This window comes from Scylla paramamosain, chromosome 27, assembly GCF_035594125.1.
Source record: "Scylla paramamosain isolate STU-SP2022 chromosome 27, ASM3559412v1, whole genome shotgun sequence".
Lineage (NCBI taxonomy): Eukaryota > Metazoa > Arthropoda > Malacostraca > Decapoda > Portunidae > Scylla > Scylla paramamosain.
In genome coordinates this window covers 12481809-12509422 of record NC_087177.1, presented here as the reverse complement: position 1 = coordinate 12509422, position 27614 = coordinate 12481809, and the positions used below count along the sequence as shown (strand labels likewise).

Below are 27614 nucleotides of genomic sequence, written 5' to 3'. Positions count from 1 at the left end.
GTAGCGGTGCAGCGTGTGACGTGTGGAGCGACATGATGATGGGAAGGTATTGGTGATGTGAGAGTAGGTGAAGTACTGTAGTGGTAGAAGTGGTAAGGGGAGGAGAAAGAGGAGAGAAGGAAAGGATGGTGAAGTAGTAGTAGTGGTAGTAGTAGTAGTAGTAGTAGTAATTGTTGTTGTTGTTGTTGTTGTTGTTGTTGTAGTAGTAGTAGTTGTAGCAGTAGTAGTGAGAAGAGAAATAATAATAATAATAATAAGAAGAAAATGAAGAAGAAAAACGAAATCGAAGAAGAATAAGACGAAGATGAAACGAAACAAGGACGACGAAGATGACAAGGCCGAGAGCAAGAACGAAACCAAGAACAAGAACGAAAGCAACAATAAAGATGAGGAGGAGGAAAACGAGGCACGGCTAGCAAGATAAAGCATTGGCTACGTAAGAGTCGATCCTATCCCCTAAACAAATATAGTAGCCCCAAGTCAAGCTGAAACAGATGAATCATGGCTCACTAAGCACAATAAGCTTCGCCACCTCCCTCACTGCCCGTGCCAAGTATGAACCCCATCGCTGTTACTGCTCGGGCCTGACGGGAACGAAGACCATGGACATTAGTATTTTAAGGGTCTGACGTGGGGCATATTGAAGAGAACTTGGGAAGGGGGGGATGACGAGGGTGTTTTGTCATGAGGTAGTGATTGGTGGGTTCAAGAAACCATTTTGGAGGCCACACGGGGGGGGAATCTTGTGAGGAAAATGACGAGGATGTTTTGATCGATGGGTTCATATAAACTATTATAGAAGCCACACAAGGAGAGAATCTTGGCTTCTATCTTGAGGAGAAACGAAAAGGATATCTTTTTAATGAACTAATGGCTGGCGCACTTAAATCATCATATAAACCACACAGGGACAGAATCTTAGTTTCTGTCATGAGAAGAAATGTCCAGTTTTTTTCATAATGAACTACTGGTTTGTAGCCACGAACCACCAACGAAACCAGATAGTGATATATTTTGGCCTCTACCTTTAGGGGCATTTACAAGAGACATAACAAGGATATTTCATCATAAATAGTAACTGGCAACTTTACAAGACAAGAGACACAAGACAGGGGCGGTTTCTTGGTTCCTGTCTTGGAGAGCTCTCATGCGAAAAATAACAAGTATATTCTGCCTTTCAAAAGTCACAAAAGTAAATAAATAATGACAGTTTTTCTTTTGTTTCTGTCAAGAGGAACCTTCGTGGGAAAAATAACAAGAATATTGTGTCTTAAACTACAGAAACCACTAAAGAGAAAGAGAGAGCACGCAGGGACAGCTTCTTGGTTCCTGTCTTGAATGAGGTGCCAAGGACCACGTTGAGGCCACAAAGAGGTAACTAGGCTACTAGGCTACTTTTTTCTTGACGCCTTCACCACTACGTCCGCCTCTGCATTTTTGTCTTAAGGAATTTGTGACTCTAATGAAGCGAGCCCACAGGGACAGTGGGTCATCATCTTAAATAAACACCAGTACTCTCTTCCTTCACGTTATCAGGAAGGTTACAAGGAGAAAGAGGAAATGCAGAATATTTTATGACAATAAGAGTTTAATGGTGCTGGGTTATGAATGAAAATACTTTTTTCTTTAAACAGGAATTAGATTAAGAGTAAGAAGAGTGATGGGAGGGAGAGGTATTAGATTAAGAAGAGTGATGGTATGCGGAGGTATAGGAGGGTTTCATGGTAATGGGAGTTGTATGGTGCTAAATAATGATAACTGATGACTAATGATAACTGAGGGCACTTAAATTTTTCAAACACTTTTCTTTACGTACTTCATAACTAAAACTGCATTGAGGAAAGGTAAGTGGAAGGGAGGACGAGGGAAAGAGGCGTCGTCATGGGAGTGGTATGGTTAGGAGATTGTTATATAAATAGGGAGGAATGGGGAAGAGGATGGTAAACAGAGGAGAGGACGAAGAGAGGAGGGGGGAAGGCGTTGCGTGTCATGGTAATGGGAGGTGTATGGTACTTGGTTATGGTTACGGGACACGTGGGCAGGGCAGGAGTGAGGCAGGTGGCGCTTAGCACATCGCCACCACCTCCACCACCTGGGACCGTGCCAAATGAGTGCCAGGCTTGCCTCGCCGCCCTGCCCGCCTCACGTGGCTCTCCTCACACTCCCTCCTTCTCGTCTTCCCTTGTCTCTCGCCGTGGCTTTCATTTACGCTTCCTACAACTTGATTTTTCTCTTTCGTTTTTTTCCCTTTTCCCTGTAATTTTAACCCTGTATACAAATCTCTCTCTCTCTCTCTCTCTCTCTCTCTCTCTCTCTCTCTCTCTCTCTCTCTCACACACACACATACACACACATTAGCACCACCTGTTTGTCTTTCCACCACCATCAACATTACCACAGCCACCACCACCACAACTACCACCTGCCTGCCTTCTTGCTACCACCTGACGCCATCTTTGCATTACCTGGCTCGCGTCCCTACCTCACTACCTTGCCTCCATCACCACCCACCTGCCTGCCTCCCACTCCTTCTCCCTCGCCACCACCTGTCTTCATATTTTCACGACCATCAAAATGAGGGAGCAGACGGTGGTGGTGAGGGAGGTGAAGGCGGAGGGAGGGCGACGTCGGGGCTTCAGCGGGATGTGGTCCGGGGCGTGCTGTGGCGTGCTGGGGCGTGGTGGGGCGGGGCATGTGGTTCCCTTGCCAAGATTCACCTGGGCCTAGCGGAGGGAAGGAAGGGGAGGGCAACACCTGGCAGATAACGTCACAGCGGAAAATCCCCTCAGTTTCCTTTCCCCCTGCCGCTCCTTCTTCCCTGTCAGTGCAAGGGGGAGTTAGTCGAGTGCTTCTTCTTCTTCTTCCCCTCATCCTTCTCTTCATCCTCCTCCTCTTCTTTCGTGCAAGACCTTAAGATCTCGCCTCCCCTCACACGCAGTGCCCCTCGACCATACCTCAACGTATGTACCCAACAGCAAGTCTTTCAGATGAGCCAAGACGCTGAGACACCGGCATTCCACTCACGCCAGACGGGTGGAGAATAAAATCCTCAACAGCCCCCATGCAAAGTGGATGACTCAGCCATCCGGATGATCGACAAAGACTGAGTGACCCTGAATCTGGGAGGAAATGGCTCTGGCGGAACTGGGAAAGACTGCCGGGTCACAGTCGCTGGTGGGCGTGTGCGGAGGTGGGCTCACTATTAACAGTATTTCCACATCACCACTGCATCGTTTTCCTGTGGTCTTGCATGGCGCCGAGCTGGAGTGACGCTGAGCTTTACGAGTGGTGCGAGAAGGACAGTGACTTAGATGTGCGAATGGCAGGGCAGTGACTTGAGCCTTTAAGTCATGAGTCCTTATCTGCATGAGAGAATTAAGTGAGGAGGAAGGACAGGAGCGATGATATACTGGTCGAGGGAAGGCGGCGGAATGTGGACTCGTACATCTCATCGAAATGATAAAGGTGATGATGGTGATGAAGGTGATGGTGCGATATAAGTAAAGAGCAAGATTCTGTCACTTGAGGATGTTGCAAGTGTGAAGCCTAAGAAGGATACGGAGCGGCACAAAAAGAGGAGAGGCAGACGGGAGCTTGCCTCAACCCAACATTCTCAAGAAGTTTGTGTTAAGGTGAGTGTGGGTGCAGCAACTGGGGCTGAGGGGAGGGAGCGGAGGAGCAGAGGGGGCCCAGAAGCTCAAAATAGGTGTGGGTGAGGCAGCACGTGGCACGGGGCACCCGTGCCAACCACCGGCCGCCGCTACCTCCAGTGCCGCCACCACCGCGCGAGGAACAAGTGGCTCCTACTCGCACGTGAGGCACTTTGGGTGTAGTGCATCGGTGTGCTGTGCTATATGTGCCAAGACGCTGAAGAACACCCCTTCACCATCTCGTGTCCGCGGCAGGCATGGGCGAGGCCGGCGTAGTGTACACCAGCGTGGAGGGTCCTGCGGCACCTTCGTCTCCGCCCCGTGGCGAGACGCCCTGGCCTCCCTCCCCTGCGGGCCCCCACGACTCCCTCACACTCCTCGCCGACATCGCTCTTGTGTGTGCGGACAAGCCATGGCTCGCCGCCCTGCGCCCGGAGGACCTCCCCAACCACTACACCACGCCACCACCGCCGCCGCATCTGCCGCCTCCCGCCACGCCGCTCCCGCCGAGTAGGGAGAGCCCCACGCCGGTGCTGGAGCTTGACGCCAACACCACCATCATCACCGCTGCGCACGACCACGACCTGCCCCTCAACTTGAGCACCACCCCGCCCCGCACCCCGGAGAACTCCCCTGCTGCCCCCACGCCGCCCGCCACGCCCTCGCCTCCTTCGGTGCGGGATGCCCACGTCTGCCCAGAGTGCGGCAGAACGTACTCCACCTCATCTAATCTCGCCAGACACAGGTAAGCTGAGCCAGACACTGCAACACACTAATTAACATATATAGAACTCTGAAATGCGTATATCTGGACAGAAAACATAATATTTAGCATTCATAAAACAGTGGTGGTAGCTGTAGTGGTGGCAGTGACGGTGGTGGTGGTGGTGGTGGTGGTGGTAGTGGTGGTGGCGGCGGTGGTGACGTGATACCTTGACATAATAGACAAAGGTGCGACTCTCAGCCACCGCCCTTCGTCAGCCCCGCCATCACCTTTCCCTCAGGAGTCCCGACCACCACCACGCACCTCGAGGCCCCACAAAGAGACGGCCAGCAGGTGTTACGGGAGGGGGCATCGTGCCAGAGCCCCCTCCCCCCCATGCCCCATTGACCTGCGTTGGCAGTGTTGTGTCTGGGTGATGCGTGCTCGAAAGATTATAAATGTGTGTGTGTTCAAGGTCGATGATACTGGCAGGGGTCGTGCGTATAGGTGAGAGAGAGAGAGAGAGAGAGAGAGAGAGAGAGAGAGAGAGAGAGAGAGAGAGAGAGAGAGAGAGAGAGAGAGAGAGAGAGAGAGAGAGAGAGAATATTTGTGATTGTGTGTGTGTGTGTGTGTGTGTGTGTGTGTGTGTGTGTGTGTGTGTGTGATAAACGTAATGAGTCATTTTCCAACAACGAATCTTCTTTATCTCACTCAAACAAGAAACCCAAAGCTACGTGACGCATGACCATTTCTTGCTGTTCCCAGGCAGACGCATCGCTCCCCGGACGATAAGAGGGCGGCGCGAAAGTGTCCTTACTGCGACAAGGTGTACGTGAGCACGCCCGCCTTCAGCCAGCACATGCGGACCCACAACCAAGGCTGCAAGTGTCCGACGTGTGGCAAATGCTTCTCGCGCCCTTGGCTGTTACAGGGGCACATCAGGACTCATACAGGTGACCCCTACCTCTATTCGTACCTAATTATAGCCTCCCTTGTGACAGGTAACTCAGAGGTGATATATGCCCTTCACTCCCCGCTCCTCCTTCCCCTCCCTGTATCTGTCTCTCTCGCCCCCTGACGCTCTCCCGGGGTAGCAGTCTCATCTTCGCACACCTCCTGTCCCACTTCCTTCGCTCTCCGCCGCCTCCGTCACTCGCCAGTCTCCCGCCCATCACGCAGGCCACCGCGAGGTCCCAGAATGGCACGTCGCGGCCTTGAATTCAGTAGCATCTCTCCGGGGTTACACTTGGCCCACTGCCTATTATGCACTGATACAAACCTGCCTCTTCTTCTTCTTCTTCCTTCTTCTTCTTCTCCAATTATTGCTACTATAGTTATTACTACTATTACTACTACTGATGCTATTGCTCGTAATAATGATAATAATGATTGTAACAACAACAATGATAGTTATTAGTTTTCTTATTATTATGACCATCATGACCTTCACGCACTCAAATGATTTGTTGCTTCACCTGTACAGGAGAGAAGCCGTTCCGGTGCAGCATGTGTGGCAAGGCTTTCGCTGACAAGTCAAACCTTCGGGCACACGTGCAGACACACTCCAGCTTCAAGCCTTACGCGTGCACCCGCTGCGGCAAGTCCTTCGCCTTGAAGTCGTACTTATACAAACACGAAGAGTCGTCGTCTTGCATGAAGCTGCACCGCGCCCTGAGCCGCGGGAGCACGACGCGATCCGCGCCACCTGATGAGGAGGCCGTGGGGCACCAGCAAGCGTCCTCACCGAAGACACACGGAGACCTGGGTGGTAGGACTTCTCGGTCACTGCACACCGTCACCATCCTGCGTTCCACGCCGCACACCTCGTCCTTGCGTCCCCACTGAGGCTGCCACCAGCATTTGCTTCACTCATGAAAGCGCGCTTTTGACTCCTCATTGGCACGAGGGTGTCCCAGCAGTCAGCTGCCTTGCGAGGGGGAGATATTTCAATATTTTCTTGAGTACTTTGGGAAGGCTCCCTCCCGCCGGCTGCCAGACGGAACCCCTCAAGCAGGTGTAGTAGTAATGGTCCTTGTGGGGTCTGCCGCATCAACCAATTTGTATAAACATAACCCGTAGCAGCTGCTTTTAAACTGACTGAGCTGTAGAGGACGACTGTCACAACAGTCTTGTAGATAGTGTACGTAGTAGTCAGAATGGGTCCAGTAGAGGTAAGGGGTGTGGGTAGGGAGGGGGGTGGGCGTGGGCCGGGATGTGCATTACCAGTGTAAACAAAGTTGGATGGGATATCTAGTCATTAGTGTGCTAAGGGCTCCTCCCTCGAGCTGTAGCCTCTGGTCCTGTCAGGGTCGTGACCTGCTTCTCGATCAAAACAATTCCGTCTCACTAAACCTGTCACTTTTGGCTCAGGTCTCTTGAATCAGGTCACAATTCCCTCGCAGTTTCGGCCACTAACTATGTACATAACAAGTGCCGCCAGACTGCTCGCTGCAGCAGGTCACGGGCGGGCCAGACCAGGTCATGGCACACCTCAGGTCAGGACGTGGTCTGCTTGCATATCAGGTATAGTTGCCAATATTCCTAATCTGTATAGCAGTAACCTGTGGGACCACGGATTTTATGGCTTTTCTACCCTTTATACTACTTTTTATATCATATATATATTAGCATTACGTGATAACTATATTGTATTATAATGCGTGAGTGTGTCTGGCGCTGCGCCTCATGCCACTCTGCCGCGCCCCGCCCTGCGCCTAGGAGCCGGCACTGGGCACGGGTGGCATGGCGACAGCGATGGGACGGCATCACCAGTAGTAGTCCGGCAGAAGCAACGGGACTGACTGATGTGACGATCTGGTGCTCGTAATGTTAACAAAGCGTTACCATTACTGTAGTCTTGCTTGTTCCACGATGCTCTATTAGCGTTGAATTATCCAATGGTCGTTAGTCAGCTGAGGGTAGTTGTGACTCAAAGCTTCACACATTCTCTAAAACTCTTCGGTGGACCACAGAGGAGACTGAGACTTTTGGTCCGTGATGTTGAATATGTATCGTTCTCAGTTTCTGAAGCACCTCGCAAGCATCTCTCTCTCTCTCTCTCTTTCTCTCTTTCTGTAGATAATAAGGATGTGGTCTATCATATCAATTTACTCCACTATATTCGCTGTGTTTTCTAGAGAAAATATTTACAAATCTATTAGTTCTCTTTGCTAATGCCATTCGCTTCATTACTGCCGCGTCACTTCACGAGCAGTCCCCCCCACCAGCATCACTACTTTCCCACAGCGCCGCGCCCTGCACACTCACACACAGTAGGTAGTCTTTGAGATGGGACTCAATCTAAGTTCCTCTCCCCTTTGGTAAGAAGCTTTAAATATCTATTATATCATATGGTTTTCTAACTCCTAAGGTATTTTATATTTATGTGTGAGTGTGAGTGAACAACATTTACAATAATAAATACAGACCTTGAAGTTGTTGGTTGTTTTCGCTTCATCCTTTGTCAGTCAGCAGTAATGACGTGGGTCAGTCCTCCTGTAGAAGACACGCACACCAAGGATTATGATACATCTATTAACTCGTAGAACAGAATACGTCCTTACGTCCTACAATACTTAGTACATTTTCTAATTTACGTTTCTCTCTTGGTATTCACTGCACAGTAACCATGTGTCTCAAGAAAACTAACCATAACAAACATTACCATAAGAAATACATACTTTTAATTGATAGATATTAATGCAACAAGAAAATAAGAACAGAAGAGAGGAAATCATTTAAAATCAGTGAAAAGTTTGTTAAAGTGTCAAAGCTGAACCTATATAACATGGCATTAGAGTAATAAATTGACATTAATACCATATTTTCAAGCCGTCTCAGACACGCACACACACACAACAAGATACAAGAGAAAAGTCTCCCTGGGCCAAGCTTCGTGTCGAGGTCGACTTATGTGAAATATCTTTGTTTCCCCTTAACACTTGTACCCTACCTTTAAAGAAAACCGTGCCTCGCTGTTTCACGGTACACTACACGAAACAAACAAACAAACAAACAAACACACACACACACACACACACACACACACACCGCGTAGTGTAGTGGTTAGCACGCTCGGCTCACAACGAAAAAGGCCCGGGTTCGAATCCCGGACGCGGCGAGGCAAATGGGCAAGCCTCTTAATGTGTAGCCCCTGTTCACCTAGCAGCAAGTAGGTACGGTCCGGCAAGCCTCTTGTGCAAGCAAATGGGCAAGCCTCTTAATGTGTAGCCCCTGTTCACCTAGCGGCAAGTAGGTACGGCGAGGTCACACCTCGCTGTCCCGTTGTGTGGTGTGTCATTGGTCTCAGTCCTACCCGAAGATCGGTCACTATGAGCTCTGAGTTCTTTCCGTAGGGGAACGGCTGGCTGGGTGACCAGCAGACGACCGTAGGTGAATCACATACACGAGATGATAACAGTCGTTGGAAAGATAGTTCAATATGAAATTATTAAACTGGGCACTAGTGTTAAAAAGTAAAGGCCATTACTTTGTACTAACAACTATCATAGGAATTAAAAAAAATAAATAAATAAAATAAATAAATAAATAAAAAAAGTGAATAAATATACATATACTAGCTGAGAAAATAGTGATATGAGTAGTAAAACGAATCTGACCAAATAAGTAACTTTAATCAACGCAAAATGTAGCACGAGTCTAACAATATACAAGTTAAATATTCCTCCACCAGTAACACCACTTCACGAGGAAAACCACACCAAAACCCCCACCAAGACACACACACACACACACACACACACACACACACACACATCTGGCAAGGACGAGCTGTCGAGGAATGAGACCTAGCCACTCCTTACCTTCATAAATCATGTAACGCAAACAACGAAACCATCCAGTACCTTAACAACCAACCATACCTAATTACAAGTAAGTCACTGTTTATTGTTATAATCCTTTCATCACCACATCCTTGTTTATCTCTATATTAATCAATCAATCGATCAATCTTCGGGTACTGGCACTTTCAGTTGGTCCTTTTTTTAATGTTTTTGTTGCCCTAGGCCTAAGTCCCGTCTTACATAGAAACACTTAAATCAAACTATTTACCTATCTTTCTCTATCTAACTATCCATCCATCTCGCCGCTGGAAAATGACCCTCGATGACAGAGCCACGACAAGGTACTCATTAGCGACCAAAGTTGATGTTCAGTCAGTAAAGGTGACAGAGCCGCGAGGAAGGTGGCAATAAAGGCGTGGTGCGGGTGCCTGCTGTACCCACGGCCTAGCTGCGTGTGTGTGGGCTGTGGAATGAGGGAAGGCGTGCGTGGCGGTGGCTGCGTAATGCTTGGATGGTTTAAGGAACGGCAGCCAGGGAGAGGGGAAAAGAGGGGAGGGGAAAGGATATAATAGTAGCGACAGTGAGTGACAGCGCACGGGACACGAAGGCACGTCATTACCTCCATCCGATGATGCAGGAGGCGAGCACAGGCCGCTGCAGTCTCTCCAAGGAAGCTGAGGCCTCAACCCACGCACGTCTAAAAATGATCTAGGTTTTGGACCGATACGAGCCCGCCCAGGGTGTGTTTCGGCTCAGAGGATCCGCATTCTCCCTCGCTCTAGTTCGACTATGAATATTCAATCCCGTAATACGTGCGGGCCGGGGAAGCGCGGGCTATTTCAACCAATCAATTAATTCTTTGACACACTCCCTCTCCCTGAGCTTACCTGTGGGAGGCGGAGACGCAGGGATACAGACAAATGGGGATCCCTTTGTCCTCAGCGTCCCCGCACGGAGGGTGATTTTTCCCTAAAACTGGATTGATTGATAGATCGCGTCTCTTTCAGGGTGGCCTTGACAGGGGATCTCCTCGGTCCCGGCTCTCACTCGCCCCCTTCCCTGGCCAAGACTCAATCCGCTTTCAATCAAATATTCCCTCAGAGTGCTTGGCCGTCTTCATCTCGCTTCCCTCTCGTCTCACCAACCCTCGTCTCCTTGGTCGCTGCAAATCGGCCCACAAGGTGCTCATCCCCAAACCTTTTCCTCTTCCTTCCTCTCGCGCGTGTCTTGTTTTAAAGAGAATCTATTCTCTGTGCGTGATCCAGAGCAAGAAGGCGGAAGGGGAGATAAATTTATACTTTACACTAATTCGAGATTTATGATGAACAGAACGTATCATTGCCAATCAAAATGAGAAAAATAACTTGCCGAGGCGCACAATTAACATAGTGAGCTGGAGACAGGGTGACAGGCGCAGACAGAACAAAGGTACAGGTGAAGGGAAAACGGCTGAACCAACGGTGAGGGAGGAGGGAGGATCAGGGTGACAGGCAATGGGAGAGGAAGGAGATAGGGGAAAGCGGAACGTGAGGGAAGACGAGAAGATAAAGCGACATGAAAGGGAGACATAAGGAATAGAGAGAACAGAGCGAGGAAATGGGAGTATATAGGGATGGCAGGAATGAGTGCAGGAAGGAAGGAATGAATGAAGGAATGAATAAATGAATGAATGAAGGAAGGGATATAGAAGTGACGGGAAGGAAGGAATGAAGGGATATAGGGATAACAGGAAGCATGGAAGGAAGGAAGAAAGGAAGGGATATAGGGATAAGAGTAAGGAAGGAAGGAAGGAAGGAAGGAAAGGACACACGGCGGAACTGAAAGGACGGCGACTCACACTGAGGGAGACCAAGTAATCATGTTACCTCGCTTGTAATTAACTGCATTATTACCGAAATACAATTGTTGGCTGAGGCGACCCGACGCGGCTGTGGGACCTTGAATGTGTGTGCCCTAGCGTACGGTTACCGTGACTCCGGGGGGGCCTCCTGTGCTGGAAGGGAAAGGGAAGGGAAAAATAGGAGATATGAGAATCCTGGAAATGAGGGTGGGAAGGAGAGAGATAACGATAATAAGGACTAACAGGAAAACGAAAAGATGTAGAGAGAGAGAGAGAAAGAAACGAAAAGAAGCGAGAGATAACGATGATAGAGGTAAGCTGGAAAAGGAATGATGAGGGAAGAAGGAAAAGAGGAACGATATGAGAATGAAAATGATAATGGGAAGAAGAGAGAGAGATGACGAGAAGAGCTGTTAGCTGGAAAGGGAAAAGACGAGAGGAGACAAAGGGTGAAATTAGGAGAGGAAATGCATCGTCTGCGTGTGAGAGGAAATGGACAAATGGGAGATAAAAGGAAAGGCAAGGACGAGGTAGTTTGTGTGAGTATAGGAGGAAAGACGATGAGAGGATAAGGATTGTCTTGGTGTAGGAAGGAAAGGAGAGGTGAAAAGTCGGAAAAGATGAGTTGACGAGAGAGAGAGAGAGAGAGAGAGAGAGAGAGAGAGAGAGAGAGAGAGAGAGAGAGAGAGAGAGAGAGAGAGAGAGGTATCCATCCATCCATCCAGCAAGACAGACGTTCATAGGCAAGCAGACAGATAGCAACGTGTAAAAAACAAAACAAAAAACAAAGACAGAGACAAAGAAACAGAAAACGAGTGAAAGAGAATGATAAAGGGAGGGAGAAACAGAGAAAGGCTGATGGAGGAGGGAGGAAGGGAAGAAGAGGAAAGGAGGGGGGAGGCAGACTGCACCCCGCTATTCTATCTACGCTCACGTCTCCGCAATGCAAGTTTAGCATACATTGACCTGAGCTTTGATCTCGGACGGCGATTTGCATATCAAAGTTATAATCGCCGGCGCTCTCGTCTCACCACACCCAGCCGCAACACCCTGCAGCCCTGCCAGCTCCCTGCCTCGCCCTCCTTCCATGTTCTTGAGCCCCTCGCACCGCACCCTACCTCCCCTGCAGCCTATACCGGTGTTCCAGCCCACTCACAGAAATCTGCATAAAATTCTGGTCTCTTTTCCCTAAACCCAAGAAGTGTTGGCATTTTTCGGTGTGAAACATTTGCACTCCTGTCGCGCGTCACTCAGCGTTCATAAATGCCGAGTGATGTCTCTCGCTCGCCAAGGACAGGACGCGCCTGCTGCTCGCCTCTTCGTTGAGTGGAAGTCGTCCCCGCGTGAGTGTGACGGAATAGCAAAAGGACCTGCCGCTGCCGTCACGCTGGGAGAGGGATATTAGTGTAGGTGTAATATATAAAAAAAATATAGCAAAAAAGACCTGGATCTGTACTCTGAAACTCTCTAGACCATCGCAAGGACTGGTTTTAAAGGCCACAGAGATTATTACTAGGGATCTCATGGGTGTTTTCCTCATTGATGATAAGGAATTCTTATTAAACTATCACTAGAATCATGAAAACACTCTTGGAAACCCTAATAACGTCCACTGGAGCCGTCATAAGAGGTCCTGATAAGACACTGTAATGTTTAAGAATACGATCCCTGCTGGCTGACAACTTTTTAACGAAACCTTCAAAAGGGAGTTTTCTTCCGTAACAAAACAATATCGAATACATTCTATAATCTTCGCATTTATCGTCTCTTACGCCATCGAGATCATCACCAGCATCAGCCTCTGGGACAAGGGCCTCCCTAGCCTCCTTTCCTATGTATAGAGGTATGGTGCTGGCCAGAGGGTGGATAAAATACTGCACTCACTTCCATTGTGCTTAGAATTTTCCCTCAGTCTTAAGTCCTCTGGTCCACTGCTCACTCTATGAGTTGTCAGGTTTTATAAGACTATGAACTAACCAGAGAACTTAAAGATAGTAAGAGTAAACAAATCAGAGGACTCACAAACACATTAAGAATAAACAAATCAGATGACTCAAATACAGTAAGAGCAAACAGATCACTGGACAAACACGATTACAGTAAACAAACACAGTAAGAGCAAACAGACGAGATGACTTAAACACAGTAAAACCAAACATAACGAACATAAACACACTAGGAACAAATACAACAAGTTATTAGATTTCTGACGAGAAACATTCACACGAAAAATAACTCCGACCGTAGCGAGGCTGAGACCGAGCAGCAGACAGGGAGGGGCACAGGAGGCGAGGTGAGGCGAGACGAGGCAGTTACGAGTACAGAGGCAAGTGTCCCTTGGGTATCCAGCTCGGGCTTTCATTTAGCTCGCCCTCACGACCACCGCCTTGTTACTGGCCTGCGATGAACACCCACACAGAAATTAATTAAAGCATGGGTGTGCCGGGGTAGGGAGCGGGCGAACGGGCGGAGGGATAACTATAAGGCCGTCAGATGGACGCAGCGGCGAGTGAGGCGGTGGTTACGTGTGGCTAATCAATGCTTCGTTGGATGAGCGCGCGAGGGTGACGCTCCGCAGATGAGGGGGCAGAGGTTACGGCGCCGCGATCAGCGTGAAATTAAGGTCGTGTTAATCTCGTTTCATTGATAATTAACCTGCCGTGCGATTATCCAGGTGGCCATTCTAAAATATATGAATGTAGAATGATACGATGTGACAATCTCGTAAAGGATAAATACAATCCCATCGCAGTCCACTTATGAATTCCGCTGCCAAAATGCTGCATACCGGTTCGTTATATACGTGTGGATGTATACCTATTGAGGCCGCCCCTCCCTTCCCCCTCCCACACAGTGAAATGGTATCCTTGTTTGTTTATCTTCCAGTTACGGGGAGACTGAGGGAAATGAAATGTATCGCTCGTAACTGAAACGTGTGTGTGAAGTTATAGGGAAGTTTTGGTAGAGGTGAGTGAAGTTTAGTGAGTTATGCGCATTGTTACTATTTTTTTTTTTTTTACCTTTTTTTTGTCTTATTATCAATGTTATCACTATTACTGCAGCCACTCCACTCCTCCTCCTCCTCCTCCTGCTATTACTACCACTACCACTACTACTACTACTACTACCACCACCACCACCACCACCACCACTACCATTATTACTATATCATTAATACCACCAACATTATATAAAGAACAACAACAACTACTGCTACTTCTACTACTATCACCACCACCACCACCACCACCACTACTGTACAAATAGCATTAATAACAGCAACATTATATGAAAAACACACCAAACTCATCACATCGCCAGCGAATCCAGTAAATAACTACAGAAATTAGGATTGAAATACGTATTTTTCCGTAATTACAGGAGCCTCTCTTCGCTGCGTGGATGGTGATAAATGGTGATGAAGAGAGACGGTTGATGATAGGTGATGAGGCGGTGTGGTGCTGGATAGTGATGATAATGATAGGGAGTGGCAGTCCGTGGTGGTGTAGTGGTGGTTTAGTGGTGGTGGTGATGATGTGAAGGATGAGTGGTGAGTAATGACAGCAATAGTGGTAGTGGTGGTGATAACAGAATTAGTAACAGTAGTAATAGTGATAGTAATAGTATTTGTCGTTGTTGTTGTTGTATAATAGTAATTGTAGTAGTTATAGTAGTAGCAGCAGCAGTAGTAGTAGTAGTAGCAGCAATAATATCAGTCACCATCGTAGTAGCAGTCATAGCAGAAGCAATAACACCAGCAGGAGTAGCAGTAAAGGAGGTAGGAGTAGGAGGAGCGGCAATAAAAGTAGCGGCAGGACAAGTAGCATCAGCAACATCAAAAACAGTCATTCTATTAGCTTCAGTGGCTTTTATGGCCGTGGCGGTGGCGACGGTGAGGACTCCAGGGTGTGATATTGCGCTATGGACACACATTACGGCAGGGCGGGCACGTAACGGAGGCTCAGGCAGGAGTGGCAAGAAGAGGCGGCACGGTACTGCACCTTGGGGCTGTACAGTGTGAGTGTGTAGTGACTGTTGGGCGAGTGAGAAGGTTATGGCTTACGTTTAGGGAGGTTTGGTCTAAGTCAAAATAAACTAGGTTAGGTTAATTAGTTTAGGTTGTTAGGGTAGACTATGCTAGATTAGTAATATAGGTTAAAATAGCTTAGATTAGGTTATTAATTTATTTAGTGCAAGTAAGGTTAATGCATAGTTAAGTCTGCTTTTAGTTAGGTTAGGTCAGATGATTGTAATAGTGGTAGTGATGTAAATACTGAAGCAGTGGACCTTGTTGAATGGATGATGGATTTGGGAGGAGGAGGAGGAGGAGGAGGAGGAGGAAGAGACAGATTGGACCTGCTCTCCACACCTCATGCTCTATTAAGCTCGTGTAAGTAAGCGGCACAGAGAGGCGAAGTGTGTTGCCTGTGCTCAGTCGAAGATCCCCCCTCCTCCTCCTCTCTCTCTCTCTCTCTCTCTCTCAACAATGATCAGGTATTAAGAAAGAATATACTTCTCTGTTTTTATTGTTTGGTTGCCAGGTTGCTCTGATGAGAGAGAGAGAGAGAGAGAGAGAGAGAGAGAGAGAGAGAGAGAGAGAGAGAGAGAGAGAGAGAGAGAGAGAGAGAGAGAGAGAGATAAACACACACTACGATAACAGTTTAGGAACAAACACGCATACACAAACTTCAGTTCATAAAAGAACAATAAAAGATAAACAAAAGCAACAAGTTCAGAAAACAATCGCAGTATCTTCAAACAATAAAAAGAGGAGGAGGAGGAGGAGGAGGAGGAGGAGGAGGAGGAGGAGGAAAGTAAAAGTACATACGGAAATCTTATGTAAGTACGCATTATTACCTCACCTGAACTAATTGAGCGCAGTAACTCACGTACCGTCACGCAGGAGGAGGAGGAGGAGGAGGAGGAGGAGGAGGAGGAGGAGGAGGAGGAGGAAGTAGAAGACGAAGACAAAGAAGATTATGATGATGATAATGAAGAAAATAACAAAAAGAAAAAAAAAACAAGAAAAAACAAACAAAACAAAAATAAAAATAAAAATTAATAACAAAAGAAAATATAATAAAAAAATAAAGTAAAACAAACCAGCAAAAAGAATGCTAATAAGAACCAGAGAGAGAGAGAGAGAGAGAGAGAGAAATTACTCCTATCTCAGCCCTTAACACGCCTCGCTAGCTATGACCCGCATCGCCGTGGCCTCCGCAGCGCCGCTTTGTCTAACTCTGCAATCACGGGAGGCTAAACATTGACTCAGGCCTGAAGAATAGGAGTATAGTGGCGAGCACGACGAGGAGGAGGAGGGGGAGGAAGCAGTGAGACGAGGAAGACGAGGAAGGAGGGAGACGAGGTGAATACAATGCTACTCAAATACGAATACTAACGTTAATTAGGGTTAGTGAAAACAGGTGAAGGCAGGTGAACACAGGATCATCAGCGGTGGGTGGGAGGAGGCCGTGGTAGCTGTGTTTATTGCCAGTTACTCAAGCAAGAGAGGGTATAACGTGTTCGGTGGTGATAAGCTTCTCTCGCCGCCTCCTCCCCTGCTGCTGCTGATGCTGGCGGAACCCTTCGCAGGATGCTTTCGACCGCGTAAGAATGACTGTTGTAGGTATTATTATTTTAGTTTGCTCTTTTATTTATTTATTTTTTTTCTGTTTAGGGGAGGGGATGAATGTAGAAATGTAGATGGTTCTGTTGTTGTTAATTTTACTTCTACTACTACTACCACCACTTCTACTACTACTACTACTATTGCCACTCTTACTATTGTTACTTATCCTACCTCAGCTTGTACTGTTACTCGTCCTCTACTATACCATTTTAAACAGTGACGATCAATTAGATCCTTACAATCTATTAATGTTCTCACTATTGCTTCTCTAAGCCTTAGACAGTCTCCTAGACATGTAAAAAGAAGATTCACTACTTCCCATCTGTATATCAATCTATTCATTTGTTATTACTTCTACGCGTAACACGGCCTTCCAGTCTTATCCAACCATAACACGTGTGTTATTGTCGTTAACTAGGTGTTGTGTATTTGAGATTTTATTATTGTTGTGTATTTGAGATTGTTATTGTTTTTGGATGTCAATTGTAACCCAACGGCATGCATTGTAATTATCGATGTGTTCGTTCTTGTTCGGTGTTTCTAAGTATTGTTAATGATATGAATGTTTAAATAGGGACATGATTTGCCGTCTTATGAATCTAGTGAGGCTTTTCGTACACGTGCGTAGGTTTTAAGCTTCAGAGTTGATGTCGCGGTCGGCCAGTTCAGGTAGCATCAATACCGGTAAAGTCGCCTACCAGTGCGGAAGTGTGGGTGTGGGCAAGGTATGTGCACTGGTGTTGCTGTCTGGCTTAGGATTGCTGTTTGTGATTATGAAGGTAAGGATATATATATATATATATATATATATATATATATATATATATATATATATATATATATATATATATATATATATATATATATATATATATATATATATATATATATATATATATATATTATGTCAGTTGTCGTGTAGTGTTTCTGAAGTGTAGCGTTACTGTGTTGGGTAGGACACTGCCAGGTTATACAGTGTGCAGTGCAGGAATAAGGTTACTTTAAAGTTATTTCGATTTATGTTTAGTCATGTGCAATTACATTTTCGGAGGTCATTATGTCTTGCGGTCACATAGCTTGTTCATTGTTTACAGACTACAGACTCGTTGGTGTCGAATGGTTACTTGCTTGATGCAACAATGTGAGACTTTATCCGGGAACTGGCAGTGTTGTAAGTGTATACCTACTTATATATAATGATTGTGTTTATTGTGAGTTTCATATTTGTGTATATGATAATGATTTATATTGGGTTATGACTATCTATGTGACTACTGGGATAAATGTCCAATGGATAACGATTTCAGCAGGTTGGAATCCATATGAATAAACCGGTTTTGCAACATACTGACTCGATGAACCCGGACTGACGATACATCCACATCCATTTTCTTACTATTATAACTGACAGATTTCGATACACATGAAACAGGAAAGACTATATAAAACCACTATTTCCTATCTATTTTCCTGTCTGCTTTCAACCCACCTATTTGTTATGAAATCTACACGTAACACGGCCTTCCAATTTTATCCACATTTCTATTTTCTTTCTTATCTGTACAATTATCTACCTGTCTATCTGCTTGTAATTAGATCTCCACGTAACACGACCTCTAGCCTTATCCACATTCACTTTGCATCTCCTACACAGTGCTCATCTAAAATGTTCGCTCTAATATAACCAGACGACACAATATTTCGTTTCTTTCCAACTGATGCCTAATGTTATTTCCAACGTTCCCTTTGGAGTGCTCTCATGTGAGTGGGTGCGCGCGCGTGCGTGCGCATGTGTGTACAATATTCAGAGTTCAAAGTGTACGTGGAATTATCTAGGTCACGTGATACACAGATGAACTTTCCTCCCAGGCCCGCGTACTGCAACATTTTTTCCAGTCCGTCAAAGCTACTCGGATCTTGCGTCCCCGGCTCCTGCGGTACAGCGAGGGGGAGCCGCCACCACCACCACTACCACCACCACCACTACCACCTCGTCGAGTACTCCAATAAACAAATGCTAATCGCGCGGAGGGGACGAAGGCTGCGACGGGGGTGCGTCCACAACTATATACACATAACCCACCACCAGATCGTTCGCGGCGTCAGTTTCCCTCGTATTCATATTATCATACAAAATGGTGCTTGTGTTCCCAGGAGGCGGCCAATACTACTGAATCAGAGGCTTGTCAGGAGCGTGGACAAGCAAGCGTGTCACTGGCGTGGTTTACTGGGCTGAGGAATGGAAGAAAGGGGCTGAGAGGGGCTGAGAGGGACTGAGAGGGACAGAGCTGGATGATAGGGAGGTTCGGGCCGGGATGGTGACAATATTTCAGCAGCAGAACATGCATGAACACCAGGTGGTGATGGTGGTTCAGCGTCAACACAGTGCTGGTGCAGTGGTGCTTGTTCAGTTCATTCCTCAGTTCAGTTCAGTCCTCGGTGCCTCAGATAATGTTTACGTTATGGTTGTTTTCGCAGGTAATTTAAATTGTTGTTACTCATTGAATTAAGGAATAAATTTGATAAGTATCCTTGTTATTTCTGTTTATGTATTTTTAATTGACTTTCCCCTCTAAATATTCTTGGTAAAGGGCGTGAAAATAATAATAATAAAAATAAAAGATAAAGGTGTCCTTGGTATTATCCTCGTGTTTCCTAAATTGCCTTTCCTCTCTCAACATTCTTGGTAAAAGCGTAAAAGTAAGGAAGAGAGATTATAAAAACAACCTTATTATCATCCTTATGGTCTTTCCTTTAAAACATTCTTGGTAATATGAAAGAAAAGATAAATCATAAAAGTATCCTTATTCTCCTTAGCCTCTCTAAATTGTCTTCTCTGCCCCAACAAACTGAGGTAAAAACATCTTATGCAAGTAATTCCACCTATTTTCCAATCTCGTAGAACCCTCATCCCACGCCTCACAGCACCCCCTCCCCACAAGCCCTTCGCATTTTGCGGTGTAGCTGCGTCACAATAACAAAGACACAGGCCGCAGACACCCACCCACACGGCAGAGGCACAGTACCTCCCACAACGCTAAGTATTTATATAAACCTTGTGAGTCCAAGTCAACCACACAACGTACACTGTCATGGGCACAAGTTGAGTTACGTGTCCTCATCCCTCCCACTGTGTTTCGTGGTTTTCCTGAATTATCAGTTTTTCTATCTACGGACTGTTTCTTCATATAGCTACATTACTGACATGTTATAAGCTTATCAGGGAACTCAAGACTGCTGGGGAACACAAAACACTGGGGAACTGTATAACTGACTGGGGAACTGACTATAGTATTTTCCATATCCAGTTTAGTCAGTCCGTGAAGGGCGAGAAAATTAATGCAACTATTCTTTGCAATCATATTCTTATCACCGTCACCGTCTCAACACCATTCTTGCCACATAGAATATTTCTCAGCGGGCCTAGAAATACATAAAACGACAACAATACTTTTCCCACATCCACAAAACAACATGCCCGTTTGTGGAGCCTTGACTCATCTTCGTTAAACCAATTTACTTCACAAAGCCAAACATGACAAAAACTTCCCGCTACTCAACAAAGTCCCTCCTGTGCTTAAGGCGATCTCACACTACGACCCCTTTGCGCAGTAACTATGCAGGAAAATATGGGTCTTAGCGGCTTAGTCTTGCCACAACATGCCGAGGACACCGCTTTATGTAACACGACACCCTATGACTCGTCCCGGTCCTCTTCTTGACTCACCCCACACACACACACACACACACACACACACACAACAGTCAAAGAAGTAAGCAGTCCCTAGAGTCTCACCATTGCCAGCACCTCAAGTCACGTCTGCAGCCCTTGTGACCGATTCGTGTCTGCTCCAAAACATCCACTTGCCAGCGGAGCCACACAGCCGCGCCCTCTCGTACCCGACACGGCCGCACGAACACGCCCCGGCCACGCCTCAGATGCCGCCCTTTATCTCCTTCGCAGTACACAAACAAGGATTTAGCATATCACTAGATCCCTCAACGCGCTGCCTCCATACAAAGGACTGAGCGTGTTGCGTCTCCTTCACCCCTGCTACCAGACCTACCTCGCTTGATGCACTAATGAACCAGCAGACTACCTGTACTGTTAGTGAACCTCATGCTCGAACTACTGGGCGTGTTTCGTTAGCTTGCAGTGTTGATCGTCTGAAAATAAGGAAAGCTGTACATGTGTAAACTTGTGTACCTCCTAGAAATAAATGTATATATGTGTCAAAACTTTTTAATTTTCTTATACATATGGTTTATTGAGTTAATTGTTTTTTGTTGGTCTTTTGAAAGTAAGAAAGTTGTATAGGTGAAAATCTGTCATAAAGAAAGATATACATGAATGAAAACTTTTTAAAATTGCGTTCTTATTCATAGTTTATTACGCTAACATTTGTTCTACGCTGCAGTTCACTTTTCTGTGTTGTATTCATGAAGATCAACAGCGGCATGAAGACTGTTCACGTCCAGAGTTCGGAGCTGCACAAAGAAAACGGAATAGCACAAACGGAATGGAAACTAATAGAGAGTTCTTCACTCCCGTCTGTCCAAACCTAGCCCCTCCTCCCCTGAACCTCTCCCACCCCCTACCCCCTCTCCTCTGCCTGTCTCACACCTCCAGCTCGCTCTCATATTTACATAATCCATTTACATAATACCCTGTGATGCCCTGCTTCATCATATCCGCTGTCTTCCGCTCCGTCAAACCCCATTACTGTGAACCCCAGCACACAGCCATTCGCAACCACCCGCGTCGACTCATCCACATCACAGAAAACGTGGAACTGCAAAGTAGCTCTACGGGGGACTATGGTAAATCTGTGTAACTCCAAGTTCAGCGCCTGTGGTGAGTCTGAGTCTTCTTTCTTCGTGTTCTTGGAGTGAGGAGAGCGAAGGGCAGGTAATGAGAAGGATTAGAAAAGGTAAACTGAGGCTTGCAAATGGCATTGGCGGATGGATGAAGTGAGTGAGGTACCTACCTACTCAGCTAAGTGATTCGAGTTTTGCACATTTTACTTCATGTCAAGGCAATTCTGTGACTGATTAATGTTACTTTTACATGAATTCTTATAGCATCTTTATGATTTTACCTTTTATAACATTTCCTTTGTGTTTTTAAAAGACTGTAGACTCATGTATATCTATAAATATTGGATGAAATATACGAACACACAATCTCTTAAAAACAACAACAAAAAAAAAGTTCTAAAAAGTTGCAAAAACACACGACACTCTTAAAGTCACACATACCTTTAGCACCATAATTTCAAGTATTACCCAGTACTTTCAAGACAAACCTTCTCATGTCCGCCTTTACCTTTCTGGCCTGCCCTAATCTTCCTACCTCCTCCACGGTCGATGTCACCACTTGCGAGGCTCAATAAAGCAGGCGGTGGCGTGAGTGCATTTCGAGGCAGCCTGGCATTAAGACGGGCAGGTAGTGGCGGGAGTCAGGGAGAGAGGGAGTGTAGCGTGTCTGTCCTCACACCACACTCATGTTCCCTTAGCTATCCACACGCTGCTATGCCACTGACATGCTATCCTTACCTATCTAAATCCCCACTACCACACTACTCTTGCATATCCACAGATCTCAAAAAGTCACACTGTTCCTCTATAATATAATGGTTGTTCTCACCACACATGTTCCCTTAGCTATCCACACACTAGCACTACACCACTACTCATGCTTCTCCACACATCCCTATAAATCACACTATTTCTCTCTAATGTTTCTATAGCTATCCATGCACCACTACACATCACAACCGCCAATAATATTCCTATGTATCTAATCGCCAGACTAATGTTCCACTAACTACACATTCCACATTACCACTACAACCACATTGCATCCATTCCCACACTGCGAATAATATTTCCCTGATTAATTGGTAGCGTAATGAGAAAGATAAATTTCATCCTACATTTATTACTCATGACACATTAAAATGGTAAAGAGACACAGGTGTGCAATGTCCAAGCAGGCGATGTCAGGTGCACCTCTCTAAGGAAACTATTAAGGAAACAAACTGGAGTATTTATGAACCAGTCTGCTTTCTCCTGTCCATCCTTCAAGCAAGCACCAATAACTCCCTATTGAAGACACCTACATGTATATATTTGTGAAGATGATTATAAATAGCCCATTACATATATATATATATATATATATATATATATATATATATATATATATATATATATATATATATATATATATATATATATATATACAGGGTGTCCCATAAGTTTCCATACATATGGATATATGGTATCACGAACGCCATTACAATCATAAATCCAGATGTGTTTGAACGTGTTCTTCAGCAATGGAGGACACGCATTGAAAAGTGTTTTTAACACAAAGGCAGTCATGTAGAGCATATCATATAAATAAAAATGTTTTTTCTATAATTCTATAATTGCTTATAATTTTTTCCTATGTATGGAAACTTATGAGACACCCTGTGTATATATATATATATATATATATATATATATATATATATATATATATATATATATATATATATATATATATATATATATATATATTTTTTTTTTATTTATTATTCTTTTTTCAAAGCTTTTTATCTACATGATTTTTTTTTTAGCTTCTTGCAGTCCTCAAAAATCTCTCGCATCATGACACCAACAGAACTCGAATTAGTGAAGATGATTATATTTTTTTCAATTTTTTTGGGGGAAAGAGGGACTATTAATATTTTCGTATACTTAGTTTTTTGTACTTCTTGGTCATTCATCTGTAACACAAAAAGTTTTCATAGATTCCTTTCCCTAATACTGTTCACTGTCCTTCTCCCTTTTCTTAAATTAAAGAGAAAGAGTTCCCATACATTCCTTTCCCTAACACTGTTCACTTTCCTTCCCTCTTACCTTACTGTTATTTTATCCACTACTATTCACTCTTTTTACACTCTTCCTCCTCCATTTACTCCACCACATACTCTCTTCCTTACCCTATACATCGCCTCACCCTTCCCTTCCTCTCTCCCTCTTTCCCCTCCCTTCATCTCTCTCATAACCCTCGTCTCCATGATCCTCTTCCATCCACACTCGTTCCTCCACTTTCCCTCCCAATCCCGCGTAGCCTCTTCACTTTAGCCCACATGCCCTTTAACTGCCTCTCCTCTCATCCTCTCTCCCTTCCTCCACATCCATGTCCCTTCTTCATATCCCCTGACCCGCCGACCGCTCCTCCCTCACGCTCTCTCCAGTGATAAGAAGCGTAGAAGTAGAGAGGCTGGAGAGTGAAGAGAGGAGGAAGTAGGGTGGGGAAGGTAGGGATGGTACCGGAGGGGGACGCGGCCGCCGACCTCACACTTTGGGGAGAGGGCAGAAATTCAGGCCATTCCCATGCTCTCCTTAACTTACAGGAAGTGCTTCAATATAAAGTTTGAAATTTTATCCCAGAAATAGGAAGACAGATGCCAATGTGGTAGGAGGGCGGCGGCAGCGGCGGTGGCGGCGGCGGCGGATCTTCCTTCTTCTTACTCCTCTCCCTCGGCCGCCCCTCTCCCCCATGTGGGTTCCCTGTTTCTCCTCTAGGTACGTGCGGGTTTCAAAAATCTTTGGCGACGCGACCGAGCGATGTTTTTCCGGAGGCTGCGGCGAAAGTTCGGACGGCGGAGGAGCGTTAGGTTCTCGCCGAAGGAGGGAAGGGAGGGAGGAGAATAGAAGTAGCGAAGGCGGATTATGAGGGAATACAAATGCCGACGAGGATGTCATAAGGGAGCGGCCAAGATTTCCCTAGACGGCCACACATCATTAAAGAAAACGGGACTAAAAAAAAAAAAAAAAAAAGCACGGTGGGTGGGGAAGGGAAACCACCTTAAGACTCAACGCGCGTGAAGGAGACGCAAGGAATACTGGGGTCTAGAGGCGAGGATTTCACGCCTTCCACAACGAACGAATGGTGAAAGAGTCCAATTTGCATTTTTGCGCTCAGGTGCCAGCTGCAGGTGTCCGGAGTTGTGTGTGTGTGTGTGTGTGTGTGTGTGTGTGTTGATGTTTCCAGCACGAGGCACCACATCACACAACACTTGACGAAATATTAACTTCCGTTCCTCCTGCGTATCTACAAATCAAGAGGACGACTTTTGGTTGTGTATGACAGGTGAACCCTAGTCTCCTTTTATCATTCTTTCTCCATTTTTTTTTCCATCCACGAAACTTGTTCAGAAAGTTTGTATACAACCTACGTACTCAGATATTTCTCCCATACAGACACACACACACACACACACAAACACACACACACACACACACACACACTCACACACACACATACACACACAGTCTCTATATTTCGCTTCCTTTCACTCCAGTTTGGATTTCATTGTGTTTTACTTTCCATTCTTTCACTTCGTGTGTTTAACATTAAATACTAACAAATCTTAATATATTTTCAATCTCATCAGTTTGTCTACGCTCTCTCTCTCTCTCTCTCTCTCTCTCTCTCTCTCTCTCTCTCTCTCTCTCTCTCTCTCTCTCTCTCTCTCTCTCTCTCTCTCTCTCTCTCTCTCTCTAACTACTCTACCTCATCCCCTTTCATTACGCACGAGTGATCCATTCTGTTTCTTCCCCCTTCCATTTACTTCCCCTTCCCTTCTCATCCTCACCCATCCACGCTGAGGTAATCTTGTGTGTGTGTGTGTGTGTGTGTGTGTGTGAAATCTCTCTCTCTCTCTCTCTCTCTCTCTCTCTCTCTCTCTCTCTCTCTCTCTCTCTCTCTCTCTCTCTCTCTCTCTCTCTCTCCGCACGATTCATTACAAGAGACATTTTCCCTGACCATAGCGAGCGTTCTATTCCCGGAGTAAAACTTAAGAGGGTTCACTCGACAGATCAAACAACGGGATTGTTCCTCGTCTATTTCCCTGACCTCTCCACCTCCACATTCTCCTACCCCTCCTCCTCCTGCTTCTCTTTTTTCACATCTACCGCCCTCTCAGCCACCCCGGCGTCCCTCGAGGCATTCCAGAGTCAATGTTTAGTTCGATTACATAGTTTTCTACCCAATAGTTTAGCTGCTTAACTCTTGACTCTGTGTAATTACTTTCGTGTTCCTCTAACTGGATCTATTGGTATTTTAGTTCCTTCGTTTCTTTAATCTGACTTTGTTTTATTTTTTTTTATCGTCTTTCTCTCTCTCTCTCTCTCTCTCTCTCTCTCTCTCTCTCTCTCTCTCTCTCTCTCTCTCTCTCTCTCTCTCTCTTAAATGTCATTATATTATTATTCTGTATATTTGTGATTATTCCATTCAACAGATAAAAAAAAATCGGTATGAGAGAGAGAGAGAGAGAGAGAGAGAGAGAGAGAGAGAGAGAGAGAGAGAGAGAGAGAGAGAGAGAGAGAGAGAGAGAGAGAGAGAGAGAGAGAGAGGTGGGTAGACAGACACACAAACAAAGAGACAGACAGAGAGAGATTAACTGACACAGACAAAGTGAGGAGAGTCCAATAATAATTACACACACACACACACACACACACACACACACACACACACACACACACACACACACACACACACACACACACACAAAGACCTATTAACGTACAGGATATCACGTTTAAGGGCAGAGCTGTGTTTGTTTGTTAGGAATAGAGAATTGTTTGCTTTTCATCTCTCTCTCTCTCTCTCTCTCTCTCTCTCTCTCTCTCTCTCTCTCTCTCTCTCTCTCTCTCTCTCTCTCTCTCAATCATCAGAAACAGGAGGGAAATCACAAAATTTTGCTTCGAATAAATAAATAATTAAATAAATGCAATAGAAAATACACCAATAAATAAAAGTAGTCAACCAGCTCTCAAAATATACTACTTAAGAGTTACATTCACTTTAGTCTTCTGTCAATCTCCTCATGTTCTGTTTCCATACTGAATGAAATGAAATGAAAATGAAATGAAATGAAATGAAGGCTTCCAATATGTAACATTATTCTCCATTTCCTTTTTTTTTTTTTTCACTCCTGCGCCTCCAGCCAAGCTCTAAATTATTCTGCTGAAGGAGGAAGCGTATTGTACGACTGTTTTCTTGTTTCAGTAGTGCGCTGTGAGTTATGTGCTCCTTACTCTTGTCTATACGTGGCTGTACTCTCTTCTTCCTTTGTCACCTGTCGCTATTGATAAGGTAAACTTTCTTCCCCTTGGTTTTAAGTTACTGATCCGTGTTGTTTTCTGTTATAAGTGTGCTTTATATACTATTGCTGCCACTACTACTACTACTACTACTACTACTACTACTACTACTACTAATAATAATAATAATAATTATAATAATAATACCACTGTTATTCTGTTTCCACCCCTTGGCTGGTTCTTTTCACCGTTATTCATTTTCTTTCATTGCATTTTCTTTGTCGTTCTCCACCTGTGCTCTCTCTCTCTCTCTCTCTCTCTCTCTCTCTCTACCCCAAGAGGTTCCTGAGAAAAGTTTGGTATTTTCAGGCACCTGTAAGGACCCAACCAGGACGTGTATGTGTGTGTATATATGTGTGTGTGTTTGTGTGTGTGTGTGTGTGTGTGTGTGTGTGTGTGTGTGTGTGTGTGTGTGTGTGTGTGTGTGTGTGTATGTGTGTGTATATATGTGTGTGTGTGTGTGTGTGTGTGTGTGTGTGTGTGTGTGTGTGTGTATGTGTGTGTGTGTGTGTGTGTGTGTGTGTGTTACAGGAATACCAGAAAGGCCAAATATAAATTGTAAACTAGTGACGCACTCATATGCATGCAGGAAGGCAAGCAGGAAGGTGTGCACACACGCACGCACACACGGACGCACGCACGCATGGAAGAGCACACACACACACACACACACACACACACACACACACACACACACACACACACACACACTTCAAAAGCTTGCATGCTTGATGGAAGGCATAAGGGAAGCATAGCGTGTATACTCGTACATAATATACATAATACATACCTACCCACACACAGAGCACACACACACACA

At 45.5% G+C, this 27614-nt stretch overlaps 1 protein-coding gene and 2 long non-coding RNA genes across 14 annotated transcripts in view; 2 read left to right on the top strand and 1 right to left on the bottom strand.

Annotated features, from left to right (window-relative positions):
* The window catches only part of LOC135114229 (uncharacterized), a 238827-nt gene that overhangs the window by 12491 nt on the left and 198722 nt on the right, over positions 1-27614 (bottom strand). For all 12 annotated transcript variants that reach the window (XR_010275458.1, XR_010275459.1, XR_010275457.1 and 9 more), the window contains one exon: positions 7782-7848. This is a non-coding gene — a long non-coding RNA (uncharacterized LOC135114229). The remainder of the gene's footprint in view (positions 1-7781; positions 7849-27614) is intronic.
* Positions 2601-7782, top strand: LOC135114228 (zinc finger protein SNAI2-like). Its single transcript, XM_064030018.1, has 3 exons — positions 2601-4395; positions 5119-5306; positions 5837-7782. The coding sequence occupies exons 1-3, from the start codon at positions 3908-3910 to the stop codon at positions 6196-6198; spliced, it is 1038 nt and encodes a 345-aa protein (XP_063886088.1). The 5' UTR covers positions 2601-3907; the 3' UTR covers positions 6199-7782.
* LOC135114495 (uncharacterized) lies at positions 17293-19165 on the top strand. Its single transcript, XR_010275524.1, has 3 exons — positions 17293-17406; positions 17722-17798; positions 18524-19165. It is a non-coding gene; the product is annotated as an uncharacterized LOC135114495 (long non-coding RNA).